Below are 27,315 nucleotides of genomic sequence, written 5' to 3'. Positions count from 1 at the left end.
TTTGAGTGACTGTACAATGTTTTAATTTTAAAGCAGTTCATGAAATGAAGCATCTCTCAGCAAGATGAACTCTTATGGACCTCTGAAGTTGGACACAAATATTAGGTGTTGGTATGTTTGTTTCTTCCTGGTATGACATTCAACAGTATTTCACTCTGTCACAGCTTGCTGGTCAAAACTGTTTTTTAATTACTAGATCACAGAAACTATTAATGTGATTTTTATAAATTAAAGCGCATTACTATTGCAAATAAACATGGCAGTAAGTGAAGGATTCTTATAATTGGTAGTAACATAAAGTCATGTAAGTTAAATCAGTTTCCCCCCCATATTGTACCTTACTGAGAGAGAATATAAGTCATTCCTTTCATTACTCTTCCTTAAGAGATAGCTTCCATCACATCCATTGGAAAGAAGAAGAGCCTCTGCTGCATGGCGGGTGAGATTATCGTGGTACCACCTAGCAAGACATAAAGGTTAAAGCTTCACTCAATTTTGGTTGACATGTAGTGAGTTGTGAAGCAGTAATAACTCCATAGTTGGGGCTGCAACCAGCTCTCTATTATAATCCTGAATATTCGCACATGCACGTTCTCTCTTGCACACACACACGCACACATTTAGCAGGACAACTCCTTTTGGCCTGGAAATTTTCAAGAGGAGACTCTTTTTGGGAAGTTTGAAAGAAACTGGCTCAGTCAAAAATTAACACAATTCTGACTTGGGGGGGAGAGGGGTGGAGGCCAGCTATTTTGTTCAGTTATATTTATATCTCAGTTTATTTATATCTCAAAAAGTGGATGGTTTTAAATATCCAAACTTCTCCTTCAGTTAGATCTTCTAAGGAACTAGTTCAGACTTTGATTGAAAACCCCAAATGTTATGACTATAAAGCCGCTTGTTTCCTTCCATTGAATGATGCAGGGGGTAGCAAATTGTGGCATATTATGGGAAAAAATCCAAGTTCTCTCAACTTAGTCTCCTGATACTACTGCAAACTGGGCCTCCAGACACCACAGTGAACAGGAGCGTTGTGGGGGACAGACCCAAAGCAGGGCAGGGCAGGAGCTCGTGAGCACCCTGGTTTCTGCAGTATGCTTCCTTCAAGTCTAGGTCGATTTCTGATTGGAAATTCACCCATGAGTTACTGCTGTTTTCACCAATAGTTACAGTCTCTCCAGGACTGTGAACTTCCACCTTCAGAAAGGGGGATTGTAGTGATGTGTCGCTTTAAGCCACTGTACCATAACAGAACCATTCCAGTGCTTCTTGTGCAACATTATCCTTTAGCTTAAATACCTCTTCACCTCTCTGATGTGTACCCTTTGATCTATCTATAAAAAGTAATCATATCCCCTCTCAGCCTTCTTTTTGCTAGGCTAAACAAGACAAGTCTACTCTCATAAAAGCAATGCTTGTACTCTAACGGCATCAATAAGCATTCAGAACTGGACAATGAAAACACAGGTGGTGAGATGTGCACCCTGACTGGATTTATTTACATTAACAAGGGGTTAAGGCTGGATACACAAATGCAATGCAAATAGTATATAAAGTCACAAGCCAATCTGCCACCTGTTCAGCTCCACTGGTGTTCACAACGTTGGGAGCCCGATGTGATGAGCTGCTAGAATTTTAAGCACTATGTCATACAATTCTGCTCAGTATCTTGTTCACTTAAAAAGCTCAGTGGCAGCTGTTCTATGCTGGGACTCCCAATATCACTCTGGTGGGGCTGAACCAGTGGGAGCAACTACATTTTTCACAAAATTTCCCTCCAGGGCCATAGAGGAATAAAGGAAGTGTGGAGCCAGACAACATTTAATGCATTTGATTATGTAAATCACAGGTTTATATTAGATACATTATGAAAAACAGCCTTTCAGCATGGATATTAAAGAGGGAAGATCCTACGATGGAAAAGCTAATAGTAGTACACCTCTACCCCGATATAACGCTGTCCTCGGGAGCCAAAAAATCTTACCGAGTTATAGGTGAAACTGCGTTATATCGAACTTGCTTTGATCCACCGGCGTGCGCCGCCCCGTCCCCCCCACCCCCCCGGAGAACTGCTTTACCGTGTTATATCCGAATTCCTGTTATATCGGGGTAGAGGTGTATTCTCCTGGAATAATAGTATTGTGTGCCTCTCGCTCTTTTGACTCAGGTAATGCTGAAGATTATTTAAACTGAAAGGGAACCACAAATGACTCTATTATATTTTTTCAGTTTGTGCACTTTATGTATTTGACAGCACTTTGTGTATAGAAACTAAGTGAAAAGACCCTTTCAGACGTCAATAGGCAAGCAGAAAAACCCATTTAAAAAAATCCAGGTAGACTGTTTAAAAGGTGCTCTTTCAGAAAATGAATTTTAATTAAAAAAAAAAAAAAAAAAAAAAAACCTCAGGTTGACAATGTCCCTCTAAATACTTATTCACAGCTCATTGGTTGTTGTAGTTTCTACAACAATCTGAGTTTAGCTTTCTATAATTTTTTTCCTTTCGTCCTGCAAGAGACATTGATTTACATGGAGGAAATTTCTTTACCCTTTTCAAGCTCTGTCTACTATCTTCTAAAGCTGTATTTCCTGAAATGTTTTTTCTCTGGTACACTTCCTCTTTTTGGCAAATGTCTCATGCAGCACATACTATTGTAACCAAAAAGATAATGGTGTTAAGAAAAACCCTGTACATTAACGTATCAGCTCAGCAACACAGTTCATCCATATCACTAAACAAACTGCAGACAAATAAATCTGTCTCGATTAGAATCTTCAGTGGAGAAAGTATAACTTTTTGCAGCCGAGGGAAAGTGAGTGAAATTATTCTGTCATTTAAAAATGTTAAGTAGTCCCTTATAGCCAGGACTCCATCCTGCAAAGTTCTGAGCACTATTTGTGGGACGTAGGTTACCTTGCTTAATTTCTAGAGGAAGGTAACATAGAATAGAATAAATCAGAATAAAAAGGGGCATTGAATAAATGGGAAGCTCTCACAGAAATTGTCCTGGTACAACTTAAGGGTAGACTGGACACCAGAAAGGGCACAGACCACACAGGCCAGACTACCAAACCCTGTTAAAGGCCCTGTCCCTATATAAAAAGTCTAAAAATGAGTGGGAGGGAGAGGAGAGAATACAATATCTGGCAGTCACATGGTTGACTGGGCCCTGTAAGAAGGAACTGGTCCAAACCACCTGTGCCTCATTAACAGCTTCACCTGGCATCTGATAGAGGACAGCTGATCTCTATAAACATAGCGAAACAGAGAGAGGAAGCTGTGACAGGGACTGTAGGGTGGCACTGAGCAGGAGCCACCTGCAGAAGACTCTTGACCAGCGAGGGAGGGCTGGAAGCACCAGGCAAGACAGAAGCCTGGGATTTGGGAAGAATTGCCAACAGCAGATTCCAGGGGAGAAGAAAAGAACCCCCCAGCTTGGAAGGTCTGGGAGTGGTCTGCTAAAAGCAGGGAATTGAGTTGAACTTTGTAGACTTCGAGTTTTGTTCTGAACTTGGATATTAATAAACCCAGACCCTAAGGAGAGGTGTCGAAGAGAGAGAAGTCTGTGGAGTTTATTGAGGATCCCTGATGAGGGGGAATGAAGCAGGGTGCTGCAGAGCCACCCTAGCCACCAGGGGGCCCTCAGGAGGTAGCTAGTCCATATACTCTGGCAAGTGAAACTGTACTCTTGCTAATAAATAAATTACTAATGATACTGTGCGTGTCTTAAAAGACAATTGTGATTTAGAGGACATGCTAGGCATGACTTGAGTTAGCATTTTGTTTTGAAACCTAAGGAAATCTGAGTATAGCAGGGCTCTTGTTTTTTGTTTTCCTTTCTTTGGTCTGTATATATATAAGAAAAGTTATTAGGACAAATTCTGCTCTCCACTACACCAGCAATGCAAACAGTTTGAATTTAGACCAATGTAACTGAAAGCAGAAGTTGGACCACAGCATTTCCTGGCATTCATGATACAGCAGTCACTAAACTGACACTTGGTAACAGTGTGTCCCCCTTTTCTCCTCATTCCTCATTGCAATTCAGTATTTAAATGGATACTTCCTATGAAGTTTTAATGATCATTTAAGATTGCTGCTTGAAGCCTATTTAAGAAACAAAGGCCAGTTAGTCTGTATATCTCCTTATTAAAAAAGACTTCACAATTTTAAGCTCTATGAAAGACAAGACCCCAATGAAACCTAATGCAGATAGAAACTTAACACTACCAAGATTGTTTGGGTTTAAGACCTGCTCAGAGAACCACCTACACAGTATGCAATAAAACATAATGCACATTTAAAGATCAAAGCATCATCTTTTAAAACACCTGTTAGCCAAAATGGGCTTTGTAACCAAGCCCCAGAATAACTAACAGTCAAAGGTCAGATCTGTGTTGTTCCAATACCATGGTGATGAGACCAGTATCAACATGTAGCCAGTTCTAGAGCTAGAAGAAAGGGCAACATGGTTTTTTTTGTGAAATTTCATATAAAATGTTTCCTCACTTCATTCTGTGATCAAGAAACAAAGGTTTTCCCCCTAACATTTCCAGAAAATATTTATTTTCACATTGAAGGCATGTTAAACTTGAAGTTGTTCATGTACACTATTGTTCTGTCAAAAGAAATGAGAGGTTTCAGAAGGCCTTTTATTTTTAAATCTCAGAAAGAAGTATTTTGAATAAAAAGCCATTTTCACTTTCAAATACAGTTTCTTTTCAAGCACAAAAATTAAAATAGTTTTGATGAAATGGGACCTTTTTAACAAATTGAAAATTAAATGGGAAAACTTAACATTCATAAAATGGGGGCTCTAGTTTTTGTTCAAAATGTTCTCACACCTTTGATTGGATGTACTGTATTTTGGCTTTTAGGTTGAGGGGTTATTTTGGGAAGTGTTTGTATGCCAAGAAAGCCCACACACAAACAAAAATCCCTGAAATCCTGATCAGTTTATAAAGTATAAATGGATGTGGCAATATCAATTAGCTGTTGCTACCAAAGCAACTGTGTCAAACTTAGTAGAATTACATTCTTTCTTCTTTTTGCTCTCTGACACAATTAAAGGTCTCAGTAATCTGGACATTTTTATTATTGACTGATCCTTGAGATGGTCACTCAAAATCTATTTTCTTTCACCTACTATATATATTTAGGGACAACCTTTTTTATTTTAATTTGGTTAAAGCCTGCAGACAAATCAAATATTTTCATGTAAATATCACCAGGAAAGTCTGTAAATGGCTATTTATACATATAAATAGATGGTTTGCTCTCAGTCATAGTAACAGTTTTCCTCAAGTCAGCAGTGTGGATGTTCAAAAGGTCAGAATTCATCTCAGTACAAATCTGCTATGAAATGTACTTGGCAAACAAGTTTTTAATTACACTTGGCATTGCTGCTAGTGAGGGTCATCTGTTTGCAAAGGGAGTTCATGTGTGACACAAACGGTGGGGCTGTCCCCCTGTAAAAGGCTTACAGATCAGTTTCCGGCCTGTACTAGCCTTGGTTTTACAGTCTGTAGAAATATTTTAATGTTGAATATATAACTAAGACGTATTAAACCCATTGACATGTCACATTTTTATATTGTTCTTAATTTAGTTCTACTGCAGTACTGCCTAGGAGCCTCACTTGTCCCATTGTGCTAGGCACTGTGCAAACATAGTCAATAATAGTTGTTGATACAGTAGTGAAACAAGATCCAGACATCTTTTTACTGTCTCTCACAGTGAACTCCTCTACTTCTACACAATTTTAACCACATACAAAACTCATTAAAGCATCCTAGATTAACTCAAGGAGCCACCCAGAGCCTTATTTATTGACAATACAAATAACTGTCAGCTCGATTTATGCATCTTCAGGAAAACCCCATTTGGAAATAAACTGTTAACCAACCCCCATAAATTTGACTGAAGAAAAGCAGTATAAAATAGTCATATTCTGTATAACTGGGTTCAAAAAAGAATTAGATAAGTTCATGGAGGATAGCTCTATCAATGGCTATCAGCCAAGATGGGCAGGGATGGAACCCTATGCTCTCGGTGTCCCTAAACGTCTGACTTCTAGAAGCTGGGACTGGATTTCAGGGGATGGCTCACTCTATAATTTACCTGTTCTGTTCATTCCCTCTGAAGCAGCTTGCTCTGGCCACTGTCAGAAGACGGGATACTGGGTTAGGTAGATCACTGATGACCCAGTATAGCCATTCTTATGTGAATAAACAATCCATTCTAAACATGTCTGCATACTACAGTACACTTGTTATTCACACATTGACGATAAATAAAACTTCTGGGTGTGAATATAGTACATCCAGCTAGGAGACCTCGATCAAAAGAACTTTACACTGGGTGGTCAACTTTAACTTAATCTCTGTTTTCATTCTATGTGATGCCTGAAGCAGACAGCTGTTTGGATTAGGGAATCCCATCTAGCTCAGTAGCTTCTTAAATACAGAAGGGATTGGGCCAAGATGAGAGGGAAACAATGGGCAGGTGGAGAAGGCAATTTATAGTCTTCACTGGTAATTTAAAACAAGTATTGCTAATGTTATGAGGAGGAAATTAATATTGCTGCTAGTATCATATAAAATGAAAGGACTGTTCACTGTTAAAGTATCTGTCTCTTTGAATGCATCACTAAGATCAGCCACGTGTAATTCCAATTCTTTGCTTTCTTTGAATACACTGAAAGCCATCTTATATAATATTTGTTTGAATTTGCACCATGGTTTGGATTCTGTACACCTCTAAGATTCATCAAAGGGATTTTGGGAAGGTCCCTCCAAAAATAACTCCCCTACTTTACTCAGAATAAATAGTTTGCTTCTATGAGTAATGTTCCAAAAACAGAGCTCTACACACTGCAGACGTATTGTACTGAAGGTCACCCAGGGACACACAGCCTGCTTTGGGTTCTTGGGAGGGCTTTGTGTGAAAGGAGAGATTAAGGCATTCTAGTGCCATAGCTATCTCCACTGCCATTCATTTATGTGGTGCTAATATTTTTACAAAGAGCTCCTCTTTGTCTGTGCTAACTCCTACATACAATATGAGGAGAGAAGGAAGGTTGTTTGCAGAGAGGAGGAATGAGGGACCATGTAATCTTATTTATTTGTATCATCATTTCCACAAAAGTCATTTCTTGGAAACATAATCAAAGAGACAGGTGATGCTCTCAGACAATCAAACTTATACTGAGTCCTGGTAATGTTAATACTTTGCTCAAGAAATTTATTTTAGGCTTAATTGGCATGTGCATACACAAACACATATGCTCTCATGGGATTGCTGTGTCCGACCAGGGCATGATCCCCAAGGAAACCCAAGTAACAGTCCCATCACCATCCTCCATTTGGGGAAGGCCACTTTAAATTACAACTTTTTCTACACATACCCTCCCCTTGTGCTGAATCAGTGCCTTTCCTGGGTACATTCACCCTGACTCTTTGGCTTTGGAAGTCTTCCAGTAGGTCTAAAAGATGTACATTATTGGTTGTAACTGTTTCTCCAGAAGTTCTCATTTCTCCCAGCAAAACCTCAACTCTTCAGTTAATTTTCAATTTCTAGATTCCTGCTTTATTTTTTTGTCTGGGCTCTCCACTTCTCACAGCTCCACTCACAGCTTCTGTGATACAGAACTTCATTTTTTCACCTCTGCCAGAGGACATTCTTGTTTTCATCTGTTTGTTGCTTCAATTACTTGTTACCCTGGATAACCTCATCTCTTTATCCCAGGCTCGTAACCATGGTACAGTATGTGAGTGTCTAAGAGCACTTCTAATGAATTTACTATTGGAGGCTCATCCTCTGATAGGGTATTTTCCCTGCTCATTCAGGGAGGGAACAACATTTCTTTCTGATTCTGGTCAAAGATGGTGCTGGTCTGATGCTGGCTTTTTTTTTTTTTTTTTTTTTACATACATAGTAATAATGAGCACTGACTTCTCTTGCTTCAGAGGAGAATAACTTTCAGAAATTAAGGTCACCTTCTGCTAGCCTACTGTTTTATTGACAGATTAAATGAGTGATAGAATAGGCTTTACTGGAGCTGCTGTTCACAGAAAAGATCACAAGAGATAGCTCCCCTGAAAGGCAAGAACAGAGCTCAGCCTTGTTCTAAAGCCTTATCTACACTTGGCTTTTAGCCGCCAGTGCAAACGCCTGCTGTAGAACAAGGTAAGCTCTGCAACAGCACAAATTGTGTCTATGCTAGGAGTGTGCATTGGTGCAACTACAGTGGTGGTTAAAATCCCAGTGTAGACAATGTGTTAGTCGTATAGCCTCTTATTTTACAATATTCAGATGTACTTAGCATGGTGACAGGCATTGTACAGACAAATATGAGAAGAAGCTTTTCTTCCAATTTTTTTTTAACTCTCAGCAATGATACTTGGCTCAGCAAGTGTTATCTGAAAATCAGATAACATTTTTTGCAAGAACAGACTTGTCTGTACCCCTATCACATTTTTGTGTCTTGAGCAGAATATCTACCCAGTAATAAGACTTAATGGAGAGAAACTAGTGGTAAATCAGAACATCCACATAGTTCCACATAATAAGAATTTAGGCTACCTTCAGTGTCTTCTTAGCGACACCAATCACTATTCACTTGGGTCGCTTCCCCACTTCATTTTATGAAGCAGCAAGTGAATGTAATATTGCACTTATAGATGGGTCATTGGCAGCAGGGGCGGCTCTATGTATTTTGCCGCCCCAAGCACGGCAGCCAGGTGGCTTTGGGTGGCGCGCCTGTGGGAGGTCCGCCGGTCCCGCGGCGTACCCGCTGCCGAAGCCACAGGACCGGCAGACCTCCCACAGGCATGCCGCTGAAGGCAGCCTGACTGCTCCCCCTTCCCCCCAGCGACCGGCAGGCCACCTCCCGGGGCTTGCCGCCCCAGGCATGCGCTTGGTGCGCTGGTGAGTGAAGCTGCCCATGATTGGCAGCCGGGAGTGAACCTGGGACCTCTAGATCTTAATGCATGAGCCTCTTCCCTAAACTAAAAGAGCCTGCTTTGTTAGTTGAGGCTTCTGAATCTCTATATGTGGCCCAGCCGCCATGTGAAGGGGACAGAGCACTGCATTGAGTGGATGTGGGTTACACATGGCTCCCCATCAGGGATCTTTTTTTTTCCCCTCATCAGGTGAATTTTCACAGATATACTCTATAAAACAGAATTTTAATTGAAAACGACATTGTGTGGAGGTGTCCTCCTCCTAGCCCCCACCTACACCAAGACTGACCAAAGATTCTCTCCTGTCCCCAAGATATTGCCAGCCTGAAGATTCTTTCATAGATTCATAGATTCTAGGACTGGAAGGGACCTTGAGAGGTCATCGAGTCCAGTCCCCTGCCCTCATGGCAGGACCAAATACTGTCTAGACCATCCCTGATAGGCATTTATCTAACCTACTCTTAAATATCTCCAGAGATGGAGATTCCACAACCTCCCTAGGCAATTGTTAACCACCCTGACAGTTAGGAACTTTTTCCTAATGTCCAACCTAAACCTCCCTTGCTGCAATTTAAGCCCATTGCTTCTTGTTCTATCCTTAGAGGCTAAGGTGAACAAGTTTTCTCCCTCCTCTTTGTGACACCCTTTTAGATACCTGAAAACTGCTATCTCGGTCTTCTCTTTTCCAAACTAAACAAACCCAATTCTTTCAGCCTTCCTTCATAGGTCATGTTCTCAAGACCTTTAATCATTCTTGTTGCTCTTCTCTGGACCCCCTCCAATTTCTCCACCTCTTTCTTGAAATGCGGTGCCCAAAACTGGACACAATACTCCAGTTGAGGCCTAACCAGCGCAGAGTAGAGTGGAAGAATGACTTCTCATGTCTTGCTCACAACACACCTGTTAATACATCCCAGAATCATGTTTGCTTTTTTTGCAACAGCAACACATCCCCAGTGTAAAGAGTAAAGAGTCTGGCAGCATAGTTGTAGCGGGGTGGACACCCGCTCCTGCCTGAAAGGGCCTGAAACAGCCCTGAGAGAAGGCTGGGGCAGGGAAGGCTGAGCTGATTCCGGTGAAGTGGCTGTAGCTGGGGCCACGCCCCAAACAGACTCAGCTGGCCCTATAAAGGCTGGGGAGCCAGGAGCTCAGACAGTCTCTCTCTCTCTCCACTCAGTGAGAGAAGGGCCTGGCTGTAGGGAGCTAAGATAGGGTACCTGAGTGGAGCAGGGCTGGAGAAAGGCTGGGGAGCTCCAGCCTGGAAAGCCCCAGGCTGTGGCCTAGCATTGGGCCAAGGGGTACTGGGGGTTGCAGAGGGCAGCCCAGAGGTAGGCCAAGGCAGCAGGTCCAAACTCTTCTTGCCAGTGATGAGTAGGCTGATACTGCAGTCTGCCCCAGGCATGGGGCTAGACAATGACTGGCAGTAGCCTTACACTGAGGCGGTGGGATTACTGGGTGGGGGTTCCCTTGGGAGGGGAGACAGAGTGTGTGTGGGTACTGCCAGGGGGCAGCACCCAGAGCAAGGGGCACCGGGGTCCTGGGAGGGACACGGGAGCCAGCAGAGGACAAGGCGGATCACCGGCCTGCAGAGGGCGCTCCAGGCAGGATTGAGCTGATTCCCCAGCTGACCAGCAGGAGGCACCGCAGGGGTGAGTCCGACCCCTTACAAAATGGGGGAGAATGCAGGCATAGGCAGTCTGTCCCTGACACAAGGGGCAGGGTGAGGACAGCAGGACTATTGCCTGGACTGGGGAAACTGAGGAACAGGACAATGGGTCCTGTATACACTGGGGTATATTATGCAGAGACCCTGGGGGTTGTCCCTGGGTGGGGCCTGGCGTCAGCGGCCCAGTGGAAGGGAGCCGATGGCCTGAAGGGGGCCAGGGAGACCCGGGACGGACTGTGGGAGGTACTGTGGGGCCTCCAGGCACAGATTGGCCAGCTGGCGGAGGAGCAGTAGGCAGTGCGAACACTCCTGAGGAGGGAGTATAAAAGAGACTGCGGAGGGCGTGGGCCACAGAGAGCCAGGGCCAAGAGGCCCGTGGCGAAGGCTTGCTATGCCTGTGGTCAGGATGGACATTTAAAACGGGACTGTCCCGACGGGGCTCGAGGCAGAGGACCTCACCCCGCAAGGCGACGGTGCCCGATCTCTCAAGTAGGCCACGGGGGGAGGGAACCTTGGTGGCTGTGGGCATGTTGGGCATGTGGGCGCAGGGGGCACCTGGAGCGGGAGTGCCCCAGCCTCAGGAATACGGCCCAGAGCAACCCAGGGAGGGTTGGCCCGACGAAGGACAAAAGGATGCCGAGGCCCAGGGCAGCACAGAGGTGGGATGCCAGCTGGGGCTGCAGGGAGCCCGGGCATATAAGGAGGTACTGCCCCCTCAGAAGAACTGAGGAGAGCACGGAGGAGGTGCCGGTAGGCCCAGCAGGGTCAGGGCTGGAGGCCGAGGCAGAAGCCGGGAGGTCGGGACCCAGAGGTCGCTGGGCCGGCCTCCAGTGAGGAGACCCAGACTGACGGGGCCCAGCACGAGGCTGGGACCTAGTCTGTAGTGGGGCAGGTCACTGTGGGAACCCAGACCCTGAGGGAAGAGTCGAGCTTGCGTGTACAGCTGGAGGCTGCAGAGCGGGCCCTCTGCGAGGCCGAAGCGAGAGCCTTGGACCTCGCTAAGGAGTATGAGGCCATCGTCGAGAAGAGACCCACTTGCGGAAGCGGCTAGAAGAGAGCGAGAAGAAGTGGGCGGCTCTGGAGGCGCATGGGCGATTGGTCCAGGCCAGAAGACACCTCTACCCCCAGGGGTGGTGATCTTGGGGGAGGGAGGTGTGTGTGTGTGTAGTGGGGTGGACACTCGCTCCTGCCTGAAAGGGCCTGAAACAGCCCTGGGAGAAGGCTGGGGCAGGGAAGGCTGAGCTGATTCGGGTGAAGTGGCTGCAGCTGGGGCCACGCCCCAAACAGACTCAGCTGGCCCTATAAAGGCTGGGGAGCCAGGAGCTCAGACAGTGTCTGTCTCTCTCTGCACTCAGAGAGAGAAAGGCCAGGCTGCAGGGAGCTAAGATAGGGTACCTGAGTGGAGCAGGGCTGGGGAGCTCCAGCCTGGAAAGCCCCAGGCTGCGGCCTAGCATTGGGCCAAGGGGTACTGGGGGTTGCAGAGGGCAGCCCAAAGGTAGGCCAAGGCAGCAGGTCCAAACCTTCCTTGCCAGTGATGAGTGGCTGATACTGCAGTCCGACCCAGGCGTGGGGCTAGACTATGACTGGTAGAAGCATTACACTGTGGCGAAGTGGGATTACTGGGTGGGGGTTCCCCTGGGAGGGGAGACCCAGTGTGTGTGGGTACTGTGAGGGGGCACCACCCAGAGCAAGGGGCACCGGGGTTCTGGGAGGGACACGGGAGCCAGCAGAGGACAAGGCAGATCACCAGCCTGCAAGGGGCACTCCGAGCAGGATTGAGCTGATTCCCCAGACGACCAGCAGGAGGCGCCACAGGGGTGAGTCCAATCCCTTACAATAGTGTAGTAAAATCTCATTCTCTGGCAAGTTAGTGACAGAAAGGTAAGAGGGCTGTCATTTGATTTGTAAAGATCTACAGAACCATCATTTCAATGGTGTCACCCTCTGCAACATGGTGGGGGGGACTCACTGTCCCACCCACCCATCCTCTGGCTCCCAGGTCCTCCAGTTGATGGAAATTTTGATAATACAATGTCATCGGAAATGGGTCCAGTTAGGTATCATTCAAAAGCCCTTTCTCCCACAAGCACAATGGTACCAAATATGACAAACCTAGAACAATTATGTAGATGTATATTTGAGAAAATGATTTTAAAATGAATATTTTTAAATTGTACTTTAACATAGAGATGCACCGCTTACACCAAAAAGACATTGACCTTAGCTAATCCTAGGGAAGCTAGCCTTGACATGTAGGACTGAAAACATTTATTCATCAAAGCCATCATCTGTGTCATTTCCATCTAGGGCACCACTGCTAGACACATTATCACATAGAATCATAGAATATCACGGTTGGAAGGGACCTCAGGAGGTCATCTAGTCCAACCCCCTGCTCAAAGCAGGATCAACACCAACTAAATCATCCCAGCCAGGGCCTTAAAAACCTCTAAGGATGGAGATTCCACTACCTCCCTAGGTAACCCATTCCAGTGCTTCACCACCCTCCTAGTGAAAGTGTTTCCTAATATCCAACCTAAACCTCCCCCACTGCAACTTGAGACCATTACTCCTTGTTCTGTCATCTGCTACCACTGAGAACAGTCTAGATCCATCCTCTTTGGAACCCCCTTTCAGGTAGTTGAAAGCAGCTATCAAATCCCCCCTCATTCTTCTCTTCTGCAGACTAAACAATCCCAGTTCCCTCAGCCTCTCCTCACAAGTCATGTGCTCCAGCCCCCTAATCATTTTTGTTGCCCTCCGCTGGACTCTTTCCAATTTTTTCCACATCCTTCTTGTAGTGTGGAACCCAAAACTGGACACAGTACTCCAGATGAGGCCCCCCCCCAATGTAGAATAGAGGGGAATGATCACATCCCTCAATCTGCTGGCAATGCCCCTACTTATACAGCCCAAAATGCCGTTTGCCTTCTTGGCAACAAGGGCACTGTCGACTCATATCCAGCTTCTTGTCCACTGTAACCCCTAGGTCCTTTTCTGCAGAACTGCTGCCTAGCCATTCCGTCCCTAGTCTGTAGCAGTGCATGGGATTCTTCCGTCCTAAGTGCAGGACTCTGCACTTGTACTTGTTGAACCTCGTCATATTTCTTTTGGCCCAATCCTTTAATTTGTCTAGGTCCCGCTGTATCCTATCCCTACCCTCCAGCATATCTACCACTCCTCCCAATTTAGTGTCATCTGCAAACGTGCTGAGTGCAGTCCACACCATCCTCCAGATTATTAATGAAGATATTGAACAAAACCAGCCCCAGGACCGACCCTTGGGGCACTCCGCTTGATACCGGCTGCCAACTAGACATGGAGCCATTGATCTACCTGTTGAGCCCGATGATCTAGCCAGCTTTCTATCCACCTTATAGTCCATTCATCCAGCCCGTACTTCTTTAACTTTCCGGCAAGAATACTGTGGGAGACAGTATCTAAAGCTTTGCTAAAGTCAAGGAATAACACGTCCACTGCTTTCCCCTCATCCACAGAGCCAGTTATCTCGTCATAGAAGGCAATTAAGTTAGTCAGGCATGACTTGCCCTTGGTGAATCCATGCTGACTGTTCCTGATCACTTTCCTCTCCTCCACACTTGCACGTCTCCATATAAGGCAGGCTGTTGGCCCAATATTTGCAGAGTGAACATCTGGTCTTTGCACATGAGCATTTGACTAGCTGAAGGATTGATTGGGGAGAGCATGGTATTTCACACACAACTGGTGCAGTCAGACCATCCTCCAAGACCCATCCATTCCTGATAGGGCAGGACAGCTTTGGATGTGCTTGATCATTCTGGAGCCATTCCATTGCTTGATAATTTGCCCTCTTGATAGCTGGTATAAATTCATCCCTTGTCGGTGGTAATTTTTCCTCTATATGCCTGCTTGTTGGAAACCATTCACCAAGGTAGCTCTGCAAGTATCATAATATCAGTCTTCATAAACTTAAACTCAACATATGAATGCCTCCACTGCATTTATGACCTCATCAGCAACTGTCTCAGCCATTCTGAGCACCTTCAGAGTGAGGAAAGCCTTTTTAGAGACTGAATCAAATGCCTTCCATTAGGATAATTTGGTCTTTCTAGCCAACCTTCCAGTAGTGTCATGTCCTGAAAGGGCATGGAAACTTGGCAGTGTGGCAGCTTTTAATAGTTCAAGTGAAAGGAACACATCTCTGAGGGATAAACAGCAATGCTGTCCCCCAACAGCAGGCACACAAAAAATCTGGCAGAAGTCTTGGGTAGTGTCTCACAGAGAGCACTAGAACATCTGTGTCTTGTGCAAAAATCTGGAATTTAGTAACATCTCTCTCTGTGGCATTGATGGCATGCAACATAACTTTAGTGTCGGCCTCCTCATGGGAACTATGAAGAAACCCCATTGAACAGTAAGAGGCAGCAACTTCATTATGCCATGCGATGACAATTCTCTGGGAAATTCTTCACATGCTGGAGCATTTTTCCTGCAAGATAGTTAACTCATCCTTTGTGTGAGCACGAGACGGTAGCTTCTTCATTGTGACACCACAGGCGTTTGTGGAGTCAATGATTTTGTAGTGGAGAGGTGCAAAATCAAGGAGTCTCTTCTTTCTGGTAATATTTTTAATTGATTCCTCTGCATACGTGTCCTACATGAGATGGACTTTGTCATAGGTCTAGTATTTTCTTTTCAGCCTCCAAAGTGTTCAGCCAAATCTTGGCAGGCGTTACCATAGTAACTCGGGCCCTGGCACTGGCAGCTGTGGTGTAGCAGCACAGAACGCTGTCCTGGGGGTGGGAGGGGAGAGAGAGAGACCAGGAGAGGGCAGCTCAAGCTCGGAATCTGCCTGCAGTGGGCAGTTGGAAAGTGGTTTGAGAAGAATGGGTGAAAAGTGACTGTGTCGGGGTGACAAGGGGATTGGCCAGAGGAAGCTGTGTTAGAGGAAGCTGGATGGTGAAGCTCCATATGCAAGGAGCCCGGGCGCAGAGTGTACAGAGCGTGAGACCAGCGAGATTGGTATTTGGGACACTGACCGTTTGGGCGCTTGGGTGTAGTCCTCCAGGTGAGGAGGAGTTGTTCACTGATGGACCTGTTGGAAAGAGGTGCAGTTATTGCAGCCTCAAAACAAAGGAGCATCATAAGCTGGAGAGAGGTGAAGGCCAGACAGCAGGGGTGAAGCTGGAGTTTGCAGCCAGGGAAAGGAAGAATTGATTCCACCTTCAGCTGACAACAGCATTTTGTTGAGAACTTTTTATTGTGACAGTTATTTACAGTTTATTATTTTCCTAAGCAAGCATTTGATATTATTTTATATTACATTCTTGTTCTATTATTTATATTGTTCCTGTCAAATTTCTGGGCGTTTTCCCTTTATAAAGTTTAAAATTTAAGGTTATATCCATTGTATTGGTTTGCCTCTGCCTCTCCTCATAGTAGGGATAACCTAGCCAAAGCCTGGGTCACTGCATTAACAGTTTCTGGTTTGTCACTAACTTGTGCCTTATCTATAATTGCTCCAATGAAAGCCCTCTGGCATAAAGTACCAGTTGTGTTGACAGCAGGTGCTGGCTTAGGAACGCCATGCAAGATGTGCATTAGTTAGCTTTTTGTCTGGCACATATACGTTGTTCTGTTGCATTCAAACATCAATCGGGGTACTTTCCCAAAGACTCACGTAGATCAACATCATGATGGGGTCTGGACATGACCAGGAGACAAGCAAACTATTACCTGTCTGCAGTGAGCTCTGTAATAGGATCTGCTACCTTCACTTTGACTTTCTTCTTTTCATTCGAGTACAGCTTTTGTCTGTTCTTCTTGATTGGAGCCCATCCATTGACAGAGCCTTGGATAATTCTTTGGGTTTTGAAGGTTACATACATATAATGATCCAAAGTATCCATTCAACTACCATCTTTAGCTAGCTCATCACTGAAGACTGCTTTTCTCATTATATTAATGAGCTCCGGTTCATCATATGTGACTAAGCTCAACCTGTAGTTTTAATGCCAAGAAGGGGCAATTTTAAACACTCAATGAGTCTAGATGGAGTTTGGTTACTTCTGGGTAAGTCATCCCAGCCATGATTAATGTTTCATTCCAAATTCAATGGAGTTCCTTTTTTAAATTCTTCCCATATGTCCAGGTCAGACTCCTCTACACCTCTTATTTCAGTGAGGTACCAGGCAATCATCGCAGAATAGTTCATCTAAAGCAAAAAAGTATTTCATGAAGTCTTCCAATGCCGCAAGGTGCAAATTCCAATTAGCAGTCCTGACAAGTTGAATAAAAAGCAACAAAGGCTCAACCATCTTCAGGTATTGCTGCACCATCCCAAAAGTTGACTTTGTCACCAATTCAACCTGATGAAATTGCTCGATCCATTCTGTGATGTTGCAGCTCTCCAGGGTGCTCAATAGGTCATGGGGAGTGGAATGTAGGCCGGGTGTGTGGAACTGGTTTGGCAAGTCCTGTACACTTTGGAAAATGACTTCAAACACATCAGTCTGCTTTTCACAGAAGACTTAGAATAATATTATGTAATGTACAGTAGAACCTCAGCGTTACAAACACCTCTGGAATAGAGGTTGTTTGTAAATCTGAACAATACATTATGGTTGTTCTTTCAAAAGTTTACAACTGAACAGTGACTTAATACAGCTTTGAAACTTTACTATGTAGAAGAAAAATGCTCCTTTCTCTTTATTTTTTTTTTTTTTTAGTAGTTTACAATTAACACAGTACTGTACTGTTTGTTTGGGGGGGGGGGGTTTCTCTGCTGCTGCCTGATTGTGTATGTCTGGTTCCAAATGAGGTTTGTGATTGGTTAGTTTGTAACTCTGGTGTTCATAACTCTGAGGTTCTACTGTACTTATGTACCGTAGAACCTCAGAGTTATGAACACCAGAGTTACAAACTAACCAATGTGCATGCCATTTGCGGATGGATTCCAGTATTTCTGGAGATGCTGACGTCTTAACTAGTGCCTCATTACGACTCTTTTGACGTAATAAACAAAGCTGAAAATTAATACCACTGAACTACTACTTTTTTTTTTTTTGACAATGATCGTAAATCAATTTGAAGCACTGCTTCCACTTATTTGTAACATCAAAAAATTAATTGGCTATCGGGTTCTGAGTATTAACTGGTAACACAGTACTGTCAGTCAAGGGTCACATTTTAACTGTGTGAGGACTGCATGTTTGACATGCCTATTTTAAAACATTTTCTTGAATATATATCTGCATAGAATCATCAAACTGGAAAGGACCTCAAGATGTCACCTAGTTCAGTTCCCTGCGCTCGTGGCAGGACTAAGATTATCTAGACCATTCCTGACAGGTGTTTGTCTAACCTCTTCTTAACCTGCGTAATTGTACTAGGTTTGTCATGTTTGGTACCATTGCCCTTGTGAGATAAAAGGATTTTGAATCATACCCAATTATGATTCTGTAGACGTTTTGCAAATCAAATGACACCTCTTACCTTTCTATTGCCCATGGAATTATGCATGTTCCCAGACAGAGCCAGATCTAAAGCCCACTGAAGTCAATAAGAAAGCCTTTTATGACTTCAGTGGGCATTGGATCAAACACAAAGTGGACCACTACTCTGAAAAGTGACTTTGCAATATGGCATCACTGGTTCCTATATTTGTCTCATTAATTTCCAGATCAATTATGCTGTGTTACTAATTTAAAAAAAAAAAAAAATCTTTTTCTACCCACCAGCCCTGGAAACTCCATCTGGTATCTGAGGGTACGTCTATACTTATCTCCGGGTTTGGCGGTAAGCAATTGATCTTCTGGGATCGATTTATCGCATCTCGTCTAGACACGCTAAATCGATCCCGGAAGTGCTCGACACCGGTACTCCTGCTCCCCGAGAGGAGTATGCGGAGTCGACGGGGGAGCCTGCCTGCCGTATGTGGACCCACAGTAAGTACCTTGTAGTTCGAGCTAAGATACTTCAACTTCAGCTACGTTACTCACGTTGCATATCTTAGTTCGAACTGGGGGGTTAGTTTGGACCAGCCCTCAGAGTCAAACTGGGTTCTTTCTGCCTCACATGTCACTAACAGTAAGGATTCTGCAATCACCACATAGCTAATAATTCTGCTGACGGAGTGTGAACAGAAATAACATCAAACTCCCTCTCCCTCTCTAGGGCTAAAATGAGTAAAGGATAGCAGAAGATTATTTTAGTCAGTAAACAGAAACAAATATCCACAGGGAGCAGAACTACTGAGTAAGAAGGGGCCTACTTTGCAAAACAAAACCAGGCTTTAAGGTCAGATCCTCCTCCATTATTTTGTTCTGCTCGAGAAAAAATAAAATGTAGGAACATGAGTAATTGAAACTAATTTATCCAACCTTAAAGGCTTACGTCTTTTCTAGCTGTATTCTTTTTCTCCTTCCGCTTCTTTATTCTCTTCCACTCTCACTTCCGTTTTCTCTTCCCCTTCTCTCAACTGACTAGCTATTTCTGTGTGTCTCCAATTTCCTTTCCTTCATCTTTAGATCCTCATCTGCTTTCTAATATAATAATCTATTTCCCTAAGGGTCTAATTCTGACCTTGGTTAAACAGATACAGGAGGCTAGAACAGGACCCTAAGCATTTAACCTGTGCTCATCACTCTGTCAGAGTACATAATAAAAATGTATCACTACAGTATAAAGGCCTGAATATGGTCTAGTTTCCTCCCTCCTTCTACCTAAAGAAATATGTTGTTCAATATAACATAGCGTACTACTTAAGTATGTACAAAACCCATCAGTGTGGAAAAACAAGAGATGAACTGTATACACATTACAAAAAAGAAACTCTTGGCATGTACAGAAAAACACTTCAAAATATTACACAATATTGCTGTCACCTCCATATCAGAAAGAACAGAAAATGAACCAGTAGCACTGCAATTAATACTTATTGAAATTACATTGCAGAACTGGCCTCTTGCTTCTCAGATGACAAGCTGATCCACATTCTACTCTCTTGCGCAAATCTGTGGATTACAAGAGGATGGAATTCCCCTATGCCCCATGATTGCATCAAACGTGTTTCTAATCGCAACACAAATAGAAGTTAGCATATATGAACAGAAACAGCTATAAACACTATAACTAAGTAGATCCTAGGAGCAACCAAATACAGAATTTTTAAAAATTGCCTTTTTTCGCCCCTTTGTCAGTAAGAAGTCTCACTAACAATCTTTTGCAGGCACCTCTGTGTATCTCTCAGTGAATTTCAATTTTAATCTTTTTAGTAATTTCAGGGAAGAGTGTTTTAACTGATGACTCCAATCTCTTAGGCTATTCAGGATGTTCCAGCTTTTTCCTTTTCGCTCCTTTTGCCAGACACCTTCTCAGTGCACCAAACGCCTTCCTTGTGGCGTTAGCAACATTTGAGTTTTCACACTTGATTCATAATTATCTGACCCCCAAAAACTCTTGGCTATCAAAAGAGCTCCAAACATTTACTGCCTACACTGGCCATCATCCTTCCACCCCCACTCCCACCCCCAAGACTGGGTGGCCAAAGGGAAGAGAATGCGAAGAGGAAAAACTTCTTGTGGTGGTGGGGTTCTCCAAGACTGTATAGTGGCTAAACAAAAGAAAGAAGAGTGAGGCATGGCTAGTTTCTGGTTTTGATTTGAAAACTTCCCAATTAGAAAGAGTAAAAATATGTCTCTAGAAAGAAAACTGAGATTCTGGAGAAAAATAACCCAATCTGAGGAAAATCTGCAGTCAGACCCCAAAGAACTAGATTTACATTGCTTGAGATTATCTGTTTAAAATTTTCAGGGAAAAAATGTTACCTCCTGATTGTTGACATTTTGAGTGATATATGTTTTTGAGTTATGTCAGAGGTGGGAGGGAAAAGGTGCTTTTTGCAAACATTGGTTTCAATGTTTTGACACAACAGCAATACAAACAAGTGTTGTCAAAATTAGTGCACAGAGTACTTGAAGTTACGGCATTATTCTGAGTGTCTAGAGAAGGATTTCACCATGGATTGCATGGGTTCTAGTTATTGCAGTCATTTTACGTTCCTGTCCGCTTCTGATTTGATGGCAGGGTGACACATAAGGCATTTCCTGTAGCCTCTCTCTCCTTTGTCTCAAACATGAAGAAATTTTTTCCTCACACTTCAATTGACATGGTTTCCCATTTCTGATGGCTACTTCTTCAAAGCCTCTCTAACTTCTTTGTTTCTGTACAGTGAAGCAGAATGTATGTCTGGTGCAGTTTCTTCACTGGCACATGAATTGCACACCTCTTTTGGAGGTGTAGTGTGCCTTATGTCTAATGGCTTTCAGTTTAGCAATGAGCCACTATTGCTTGGTCCCAAGTGCATCCAGGTGCCTTCAACAACCCCAAAAGTTTGCCAGTAACCTATAATGATTTTGTGCTATTAGCTGAGGCTCATTGACTTTACAGTTAATTTAAAAAACACATTACTTAAGTGGTGTTTATGCAGTGTGTATCCTTCTACTATGAAAACTAGTTTCTACTCAAAAGCTGATACAAAATAGTAGGGAAAAGGTTATAAACACCTGTTCTAAACTATTCTAATTATATATATATTTTTTAATTTTCTTCTAACATTAACTTATTTTTCCAAAGTTCCTGGGGTATTTGTGTTCCTAGCTCCCCTGTCCTGTGGCCCAAATGTCTAGCTGCCTTTTCAACAGCAGTTTATGGCCTAAAAGCCAGTTTCCACTCACTTTCTTCTATTAAAAAAACAAGTGGAATAATGAACAACTCAGTTTTAGCTTTTATAGTAGAAAATGGGTTAAAAATAGCTGAAAGGCCACAAACCATTGCTTAAAGAGCAGACTGGCACTTGATCGAAAGGAACAGTTAAAACTTCACTTTTTCTCCTCTTGACCTTCCTCCTTTTTGTTTCAATTCAATCTAACCCTTCCACCTCTTCAATTAAGGTGTGACAGAACTCACAATAAACATCTCATAGTACCCCAACAAGGCCTCCAGCAAATCAAGGGAAGACCAGAATTGACATTTTTGATATAAATAACAACAAGCAGACAAAAACATTTCAAGTAAATGAACAAAAAGACAACCAACCATTCAGGCCTCCTTTATACACCCTAAGGAAACAAAAAAGGGTTATGGAATTTAAACTAAACCAAGTCTTAAACTTGTTTAGATGTATCTATAGTAGGAGTTTGCACTGGTGTAACTAGATTGATTTTTAAATTGTTACACTGGTCCAACTCTTCTAATATAGGCCAGGTCTAATCCAACGTATTACAAAAGTCCCAGCATCTTTCCTTTTATTTTTTCCTTTAGTTATTTTCCCATTTGATTCTCATATTACACATTGGAGTAAATGCACAGGCATTTCTTTCAGTGTATGATCACTCATTATCTATTTTTTCTTTAAAGAATTTCAATTTAAAAAAATTACATTACTTATATTAAAGTAATGCTGAGAGGCCCCGAAAAGGTTCCAAGTTTTGTTGCACAAGGGACTGCACAAATGTATGGGTAGTAATTTGTCCTTGTCCTAAAGACTGATGTTAACCGAAAAAGCCTGCATTATAGGTGAGAATTTAAGGATGTGAGCTTGCAAGATGATCTATGTGGATGGATCCCCATGTCCAGTGTAGGTGAGAGGCTTCAAGGAGCCAGCTCTCAGACCCAAGAGATAACTAGTGAATCCTATTAACCGGGAGAAAAAAGGGGAGACTTTGTCTTCTCAGACTGAGGTACCCTTCCTGTATACCCTCGTTCACCCTCATAAGGGAAGGGTGAGAGCATTCAGAGATGGGCTGAATCCTAGCAGTTAGGCTGAAGGGGACCATCCCTGAATATTGGTTATTTGGCAAGGGGCCTTTTAACATTGCACTGCGCTCAAGTAGATGCCTGGTATTTGGGGGTAGGTGGGGTAGAGCCCCTTCCATTAAAATTAAAAGTAAAATAAATAAAGTTGCAGCCCTTCTCCTTTTCAATCCATCCCTGCATCTATGTTTCATTCACCTGCATGTCCTGATGTGCTATGTCATGGTTGAAAATTTACAGCTGTGATTCTGCAAGATTGTCTCTGAGGATGGATTCCCACGTGGGCAGAGGTCTCTGCCTACTCAGACTAACTTACTGGATGGGGATCTAAATGAATAAGTCAGGTAATAAGAAGTTATGATTCGCACAGTAGCTACAACTCAGCCTATCTGCACATGGCTAAAGTGTACCTTTAACATCATGACCAGTAATATTACAAATGAAAAAGAGAAATAAGTTACAGTTGCTGTGGGAACCATTACTCAGTGCTTTCATTTCACTTTTGCTATGAGCAAATCTTCCAGCCTATACACTTTCAAATGGGGATGGGGGGGAATATCTATTGGGAGGAGGTTTTAATTCTGAGTTTCTGCAGAGTGTCCAATTTACTTACTTCATTAATTAAACTGGTCATCAAAAGAAATACACACAATCTCCACCCTTACATTAAGCATTTTTTTCCTTTGTGGGTCTTCTAATCTTCACCAACTTCCTCAGAAATTATAGATGCCCTCCCAGCCTTTCTGCTTCTGGGATTTTATTGGTGATTTTCTCCTTCCTTCTTTGCCTCTTCTGCTTCAATTTCATGACTTCTCTCCCCCTCCTCACTCCCATCTATGCTGTTGCTCCCATCCACAGCTTTTGCCTAGAACAATACTGCCAGCCTGAAACTGACACAAGCCTAGTCAGTTTCACTTTCTTGGCATGATGAAAGCACTGTAGGCAGATCTTGCAAAATGCACTCAACTAATTACCAGCAGTGCTTAAGGAACTGGCCCATAGTTTAAACTTTCGTGTGTGTATGTGTATGTATAGCTAACATTTTCAACAGTGGTTAATTTTGAGTGACTCCATTTCTGGACACCCAATTTGACAAGTTTTCAGAAGTACTGTGTAACAAGACTGAAATCAAACACTATCAGCAGATGATGATCTAGTGGGGAAAATGTTATGCTTGTTTTGCTGAACTCCCTGTTGCAGATATTTTGCTAACTCAATCAGGTATTAAGGAGAGAAGAGTGACACTCTAGAGATGAGGTGGGCTATGCAGTCCTTGGATAGGAACTTGGGGAGCCTGGTGAAAAAGGCTTTGGCTGGATTTTGTGTTTCAGCAGGAGTTATTTGGGTGAATAAACCACACTGCAGGAAGATGGGTAAAGTTTTGACCTGCTGAAGCTACTGAAAACATGTTTCCATCACTTTTGTTCTGCTGCTGCTCCTTCTGTTGTCAGTGTGGGGACGTGTGTGTAGGGGCAGCAATGCCAGCACAAACACTGCCTTTGGGATTGTGCTGTAGGAGAATATTTAAATTGTGAATAGACTATATTGGGTATCAATGGGATACTTGCAATCTTCAGCCAGCCTTGAATCCCACTAAATTTTAATTTCTTGACCTTTGAACATTATATTTACAAACATAACTGCCTCAGCATTGCAGTGGATCTAGGCCATGATGATGGATGGAGTCAGCGGAAGAATCTAGATAGATATCTTTTTACCATTGTGTGGCAACTGATTTCAACAGAAATACGTAATTATGAAATACGTTATTCAAAGTGCAAGAATGAATTTGCTGCAGTCCAAGATACACATGAAGGATGCTAATTCCCTGAAGAATTACAATCTAGAAACATATTACAAAATCTAGACTCTAACGTAGTTCTAAGCCTTCACATACATTAGACCAAATCTGAACTGAGAATCACTAGGAACCATTGCTCCAAATGCTGTGGTCAATGGCACCCCATGCAACCTTATTAGAAATTAAAGGAATTGCAAAGGGTGTAACTCAGCACAGAATTTGGCCATATCAAGGGAGGCCAAATTCTGCTCTGGGATGCATACATACAGCTTCCTTTAAAGTTAACTAGAGGCTCAGGTGTAGTTGCAGAACAAGCATTTGGTCTGTGTAATTTGCCAGCTACTACCATTTTAGTACAGTCATATTTCTCATTTCTGATCAGGTATAAGGACACATTTTAACTCTTTATTATCTCCCAGTTCATAATGATAATAGCAAAGGTACCAAACACAAGCAAATAGTAATTCAGAACCCTCATATTATTGGGTTGTTTTTTTTCTCTCCTCACGTCAGGGAAGCCCTATTTTTTTCAACTGTGCATTCAAAATAAATAAATCATAATTCTGTTAAAATGTTCTGAAAAAATGCTAACTCTCAAAGACTATTCAGCAGCAGCAGACAAACTCAAATCCTAGCAGCTGCTGAAACGTCCCTCTTTAATCTATAAAGCTTCCTGCAGGCTTTTCTGCATTTTTTGTTCATTCACATTTTGGGTGATTTAACAGATCATCCTCTTTAAAAAACAACAGCAAATTCTCAAAGAGACACTTGCAATGATCCCTTCAGGCTGACGCTACACACATACACCCAGCTGCACTGAGATCCGCACACAGGCAGAGACCCAGAGCTGGTGACAACAACTTCCTCATTCCTGGTGGGGAAGGAGGAGGACAACCATCACAGCCGTTTTTTTGGGCTGGAGGTCCCAAACCCATCCGCCCTCCTGCAGCTGCCACCGTAGAAGCAGCCCAGGGCATTCCTGTGATTGCTCACCATCCACACAATGCAGAGCGATTCCTGCTTTCCCTCCGGCTTCCAAGCCGAGAGGGAAGGGAGGCGACATGCCAGCAGGAGGGAGGAGTGACCTGCAGCTAGGTACCAGCTGGGCCAGCAATGCGATTTCTGGGGGGAGGGCTTCAAACACTGGCTTGACCCCACGGCGCGGGGTGCAGGGAAAGCCCAGGGCCGTGCCGCCCCTTACCCTAGGCTCTGCAGCTCCTCTAGCACTTCTTCTTGCTCCTCAGGGAGGACCCTCATGCCTCGGCTCATCTTCGCGCCTCCTCCCGGCTCTGCTTTTCCCATCCGCACCACCTGCTGCTCGCGCCCCGCCGCGCGCGGGAAGGGAAGGCAGAGACAGGGGACTCCCTGCCCCGGCTCCCGCTCCCCGGGCAGCGGCAGCGGAGACGCTCCCCAAGAGCAGCAACCTGCTGCTGCAGGGCGAGCGAGCCGAATGAGGAAGTGAGAGCGGGTCCCTCCCTGCACCTAACCACCCTGCCAAGCCGCCTGCGAGGCGCGGGCAGAGAAGGAAGAGCCCGGGGAATGCAGCTGGCCCGGCCAGCGCGCGCTGCGCTGCGCTGCGCTGCCCTGTGTGGAAGGTGTTGTGCCTCTAGCCGAGGAGGCGGAGGAAGGCTTGTGGCTAAGGAGCAAGCCTAGGCAACTCCCCGCCTCTAAACAGCCTTTTCTCTGCCTCCTAATTTTCTGTGACACCGCCCCGTCGGAGACCTGGAGTGGCCCTTCCGCACTCCAGGAACCGAGTAAGCGGTAGGCTGGTCCTAGGCTGAGTTAACGTGACAGACACACGTCCAGTACTTGTCAATTGTGCAGTTTACCTAGCTCAGCGTGTAGATCTCGGTTGCAATCATTGTGTTTGGGAAAGGGAGTATTGATCTTCCCCTGACTCCAATGAGTTGTCTCCCTGATGGAACAGATCATTTTTCAGATAGTTTGTGGTTTGGATGGGCAGTGGCCCAGCTAGGGTGACCAGACAGCAAGTGTGAAAAATCGGGACAGGGGGTGGAGGGTAATAGGAGCCTATACCAGAAAAAGCCCCAAATATCGGGACTGTCCCTATAAAATCGGGACATCTGGTCACCCTAGGCCCAGCTCGGCTGCTTTCTATAAACTGTGCTCTTAGGACAGCGGAATTGCAAGACTGGGTCAGGCCTGAGGGCCATCTCTGACAGGTGGCCAGTACCTGGATGTTTCAGAGGAAGATGTAAGAACCCTGCAGTAGGTAGATGGGGGGTAATTTCGCCTCCTCCTTCTTCCCTCCCCCCATTATTATGGCATATTAAGGTGTCATTCCAGTCTCTAATAGAGATTGGCTTAATCGTAAAGCATAAAGTTTAATATCCTGTCCCAAATTTTTGCACGACTTAATTATAACTTTTTGTGATTGTGTCATTCCCACTGGAAACAAAATATAAAAAAATGCATCTGAAAAGATTCAGGCTTATTGTATTATGCAGCCCTTCCTGACATTTTTTTTTCCTATTGTGAATGTAAGCTCATGCTTCCCAATGTTTATCTGACTTGTAAGTGTGTCATATAATAATCTGTAAACATTACATAAATGTTTGCAGATGTCATAAAAATGAGTTAAAATCTTGGTTTACACATAATAGTCTTTTATTTAACATGCTAATGTAAATGTTGATAACAAAATGACACACTTTTCCTTACCCATAGCAGCTGTGATTGACACTGCTGCATAAATTACAGTTGCCCTTAAACTGGTTTTAAAAGCATTACACTTTTTTTCTGCAGTGAAAAAAGGGGTTGGCCTTTTATAGGGGATGGTAAATTCACAGACAGCAAATCTAAGGCTTAATAAACCAACAGTTAAATTCCTCTGTAAATATGCCTTTTTTACATGAGTGTAACATGCCAATGATAGCATTTGCAGATCCGATGATAAGATTGCTAGCTACTTTCTTAGCCTGTGTATTAGTGTTTTGAATCCATGCTCAGAGAATGTCTAGATTTAGAGAGTGTGCCAATTAAGTGCTGCCCTGAGGGTGGGACACAGTCACCCTGCTTCAGGGGGAGGTCCCAAAGCGGCTGTGCCTCAGAAACACAATCCTTCCGT

General features: G+C 43.8%; 1 protein-coding gene across 1 annotated transcript in view; it reads right to left on the bottom strand.

Annotated features, from left to right (window-relative positions):
• Positions 1 to 25,858, bottom strand: part of DAPP1 (dual adaptor of phosphotyrosine and 3-phosphoinositides 1) — a 52,051-nt gene extending 26,193 nt beyond the window's left edge. Inside the window, exons 1-2 of the mRNA XM_054030614.1 lie at positions 25,429 to 25,858; positions 338 to 460 (exon numbers count right to left, since the gene is read on the bottom strand). Coding sequence (XP_053886589.1) covers positions 338 to 460; positions 25,429 to 25,529 — 224 coding nt within the window. The 5' untranslated portion in view covers positions 25,530 to 25,858. The remainder of the gene's footprint in view (positions 1 to 337; positions 461 to 25,428) is intronic.
• Between the last annotated feature and the right edge of the window lie 1,457 nt (positions 25,859 to 27,315).

Source organism: Malaclemys terrapin, chromosome 5 (genome assembly GCF_027887155.1).
Source record: "Malaclemys terrapin pileata isolate rMalTer1 chromosome 5, rMalTer1.hap1, whole genome shotgun sequence".
Lineage (NCBI taxonomy): Eukaryota > Metazoa > Chordata > Testudines > Emydidae > Malaclemys > Malaclemys terrapin.
This window is presented reverse-complemented; position numbering and strand designations above follow the sequence as displayed.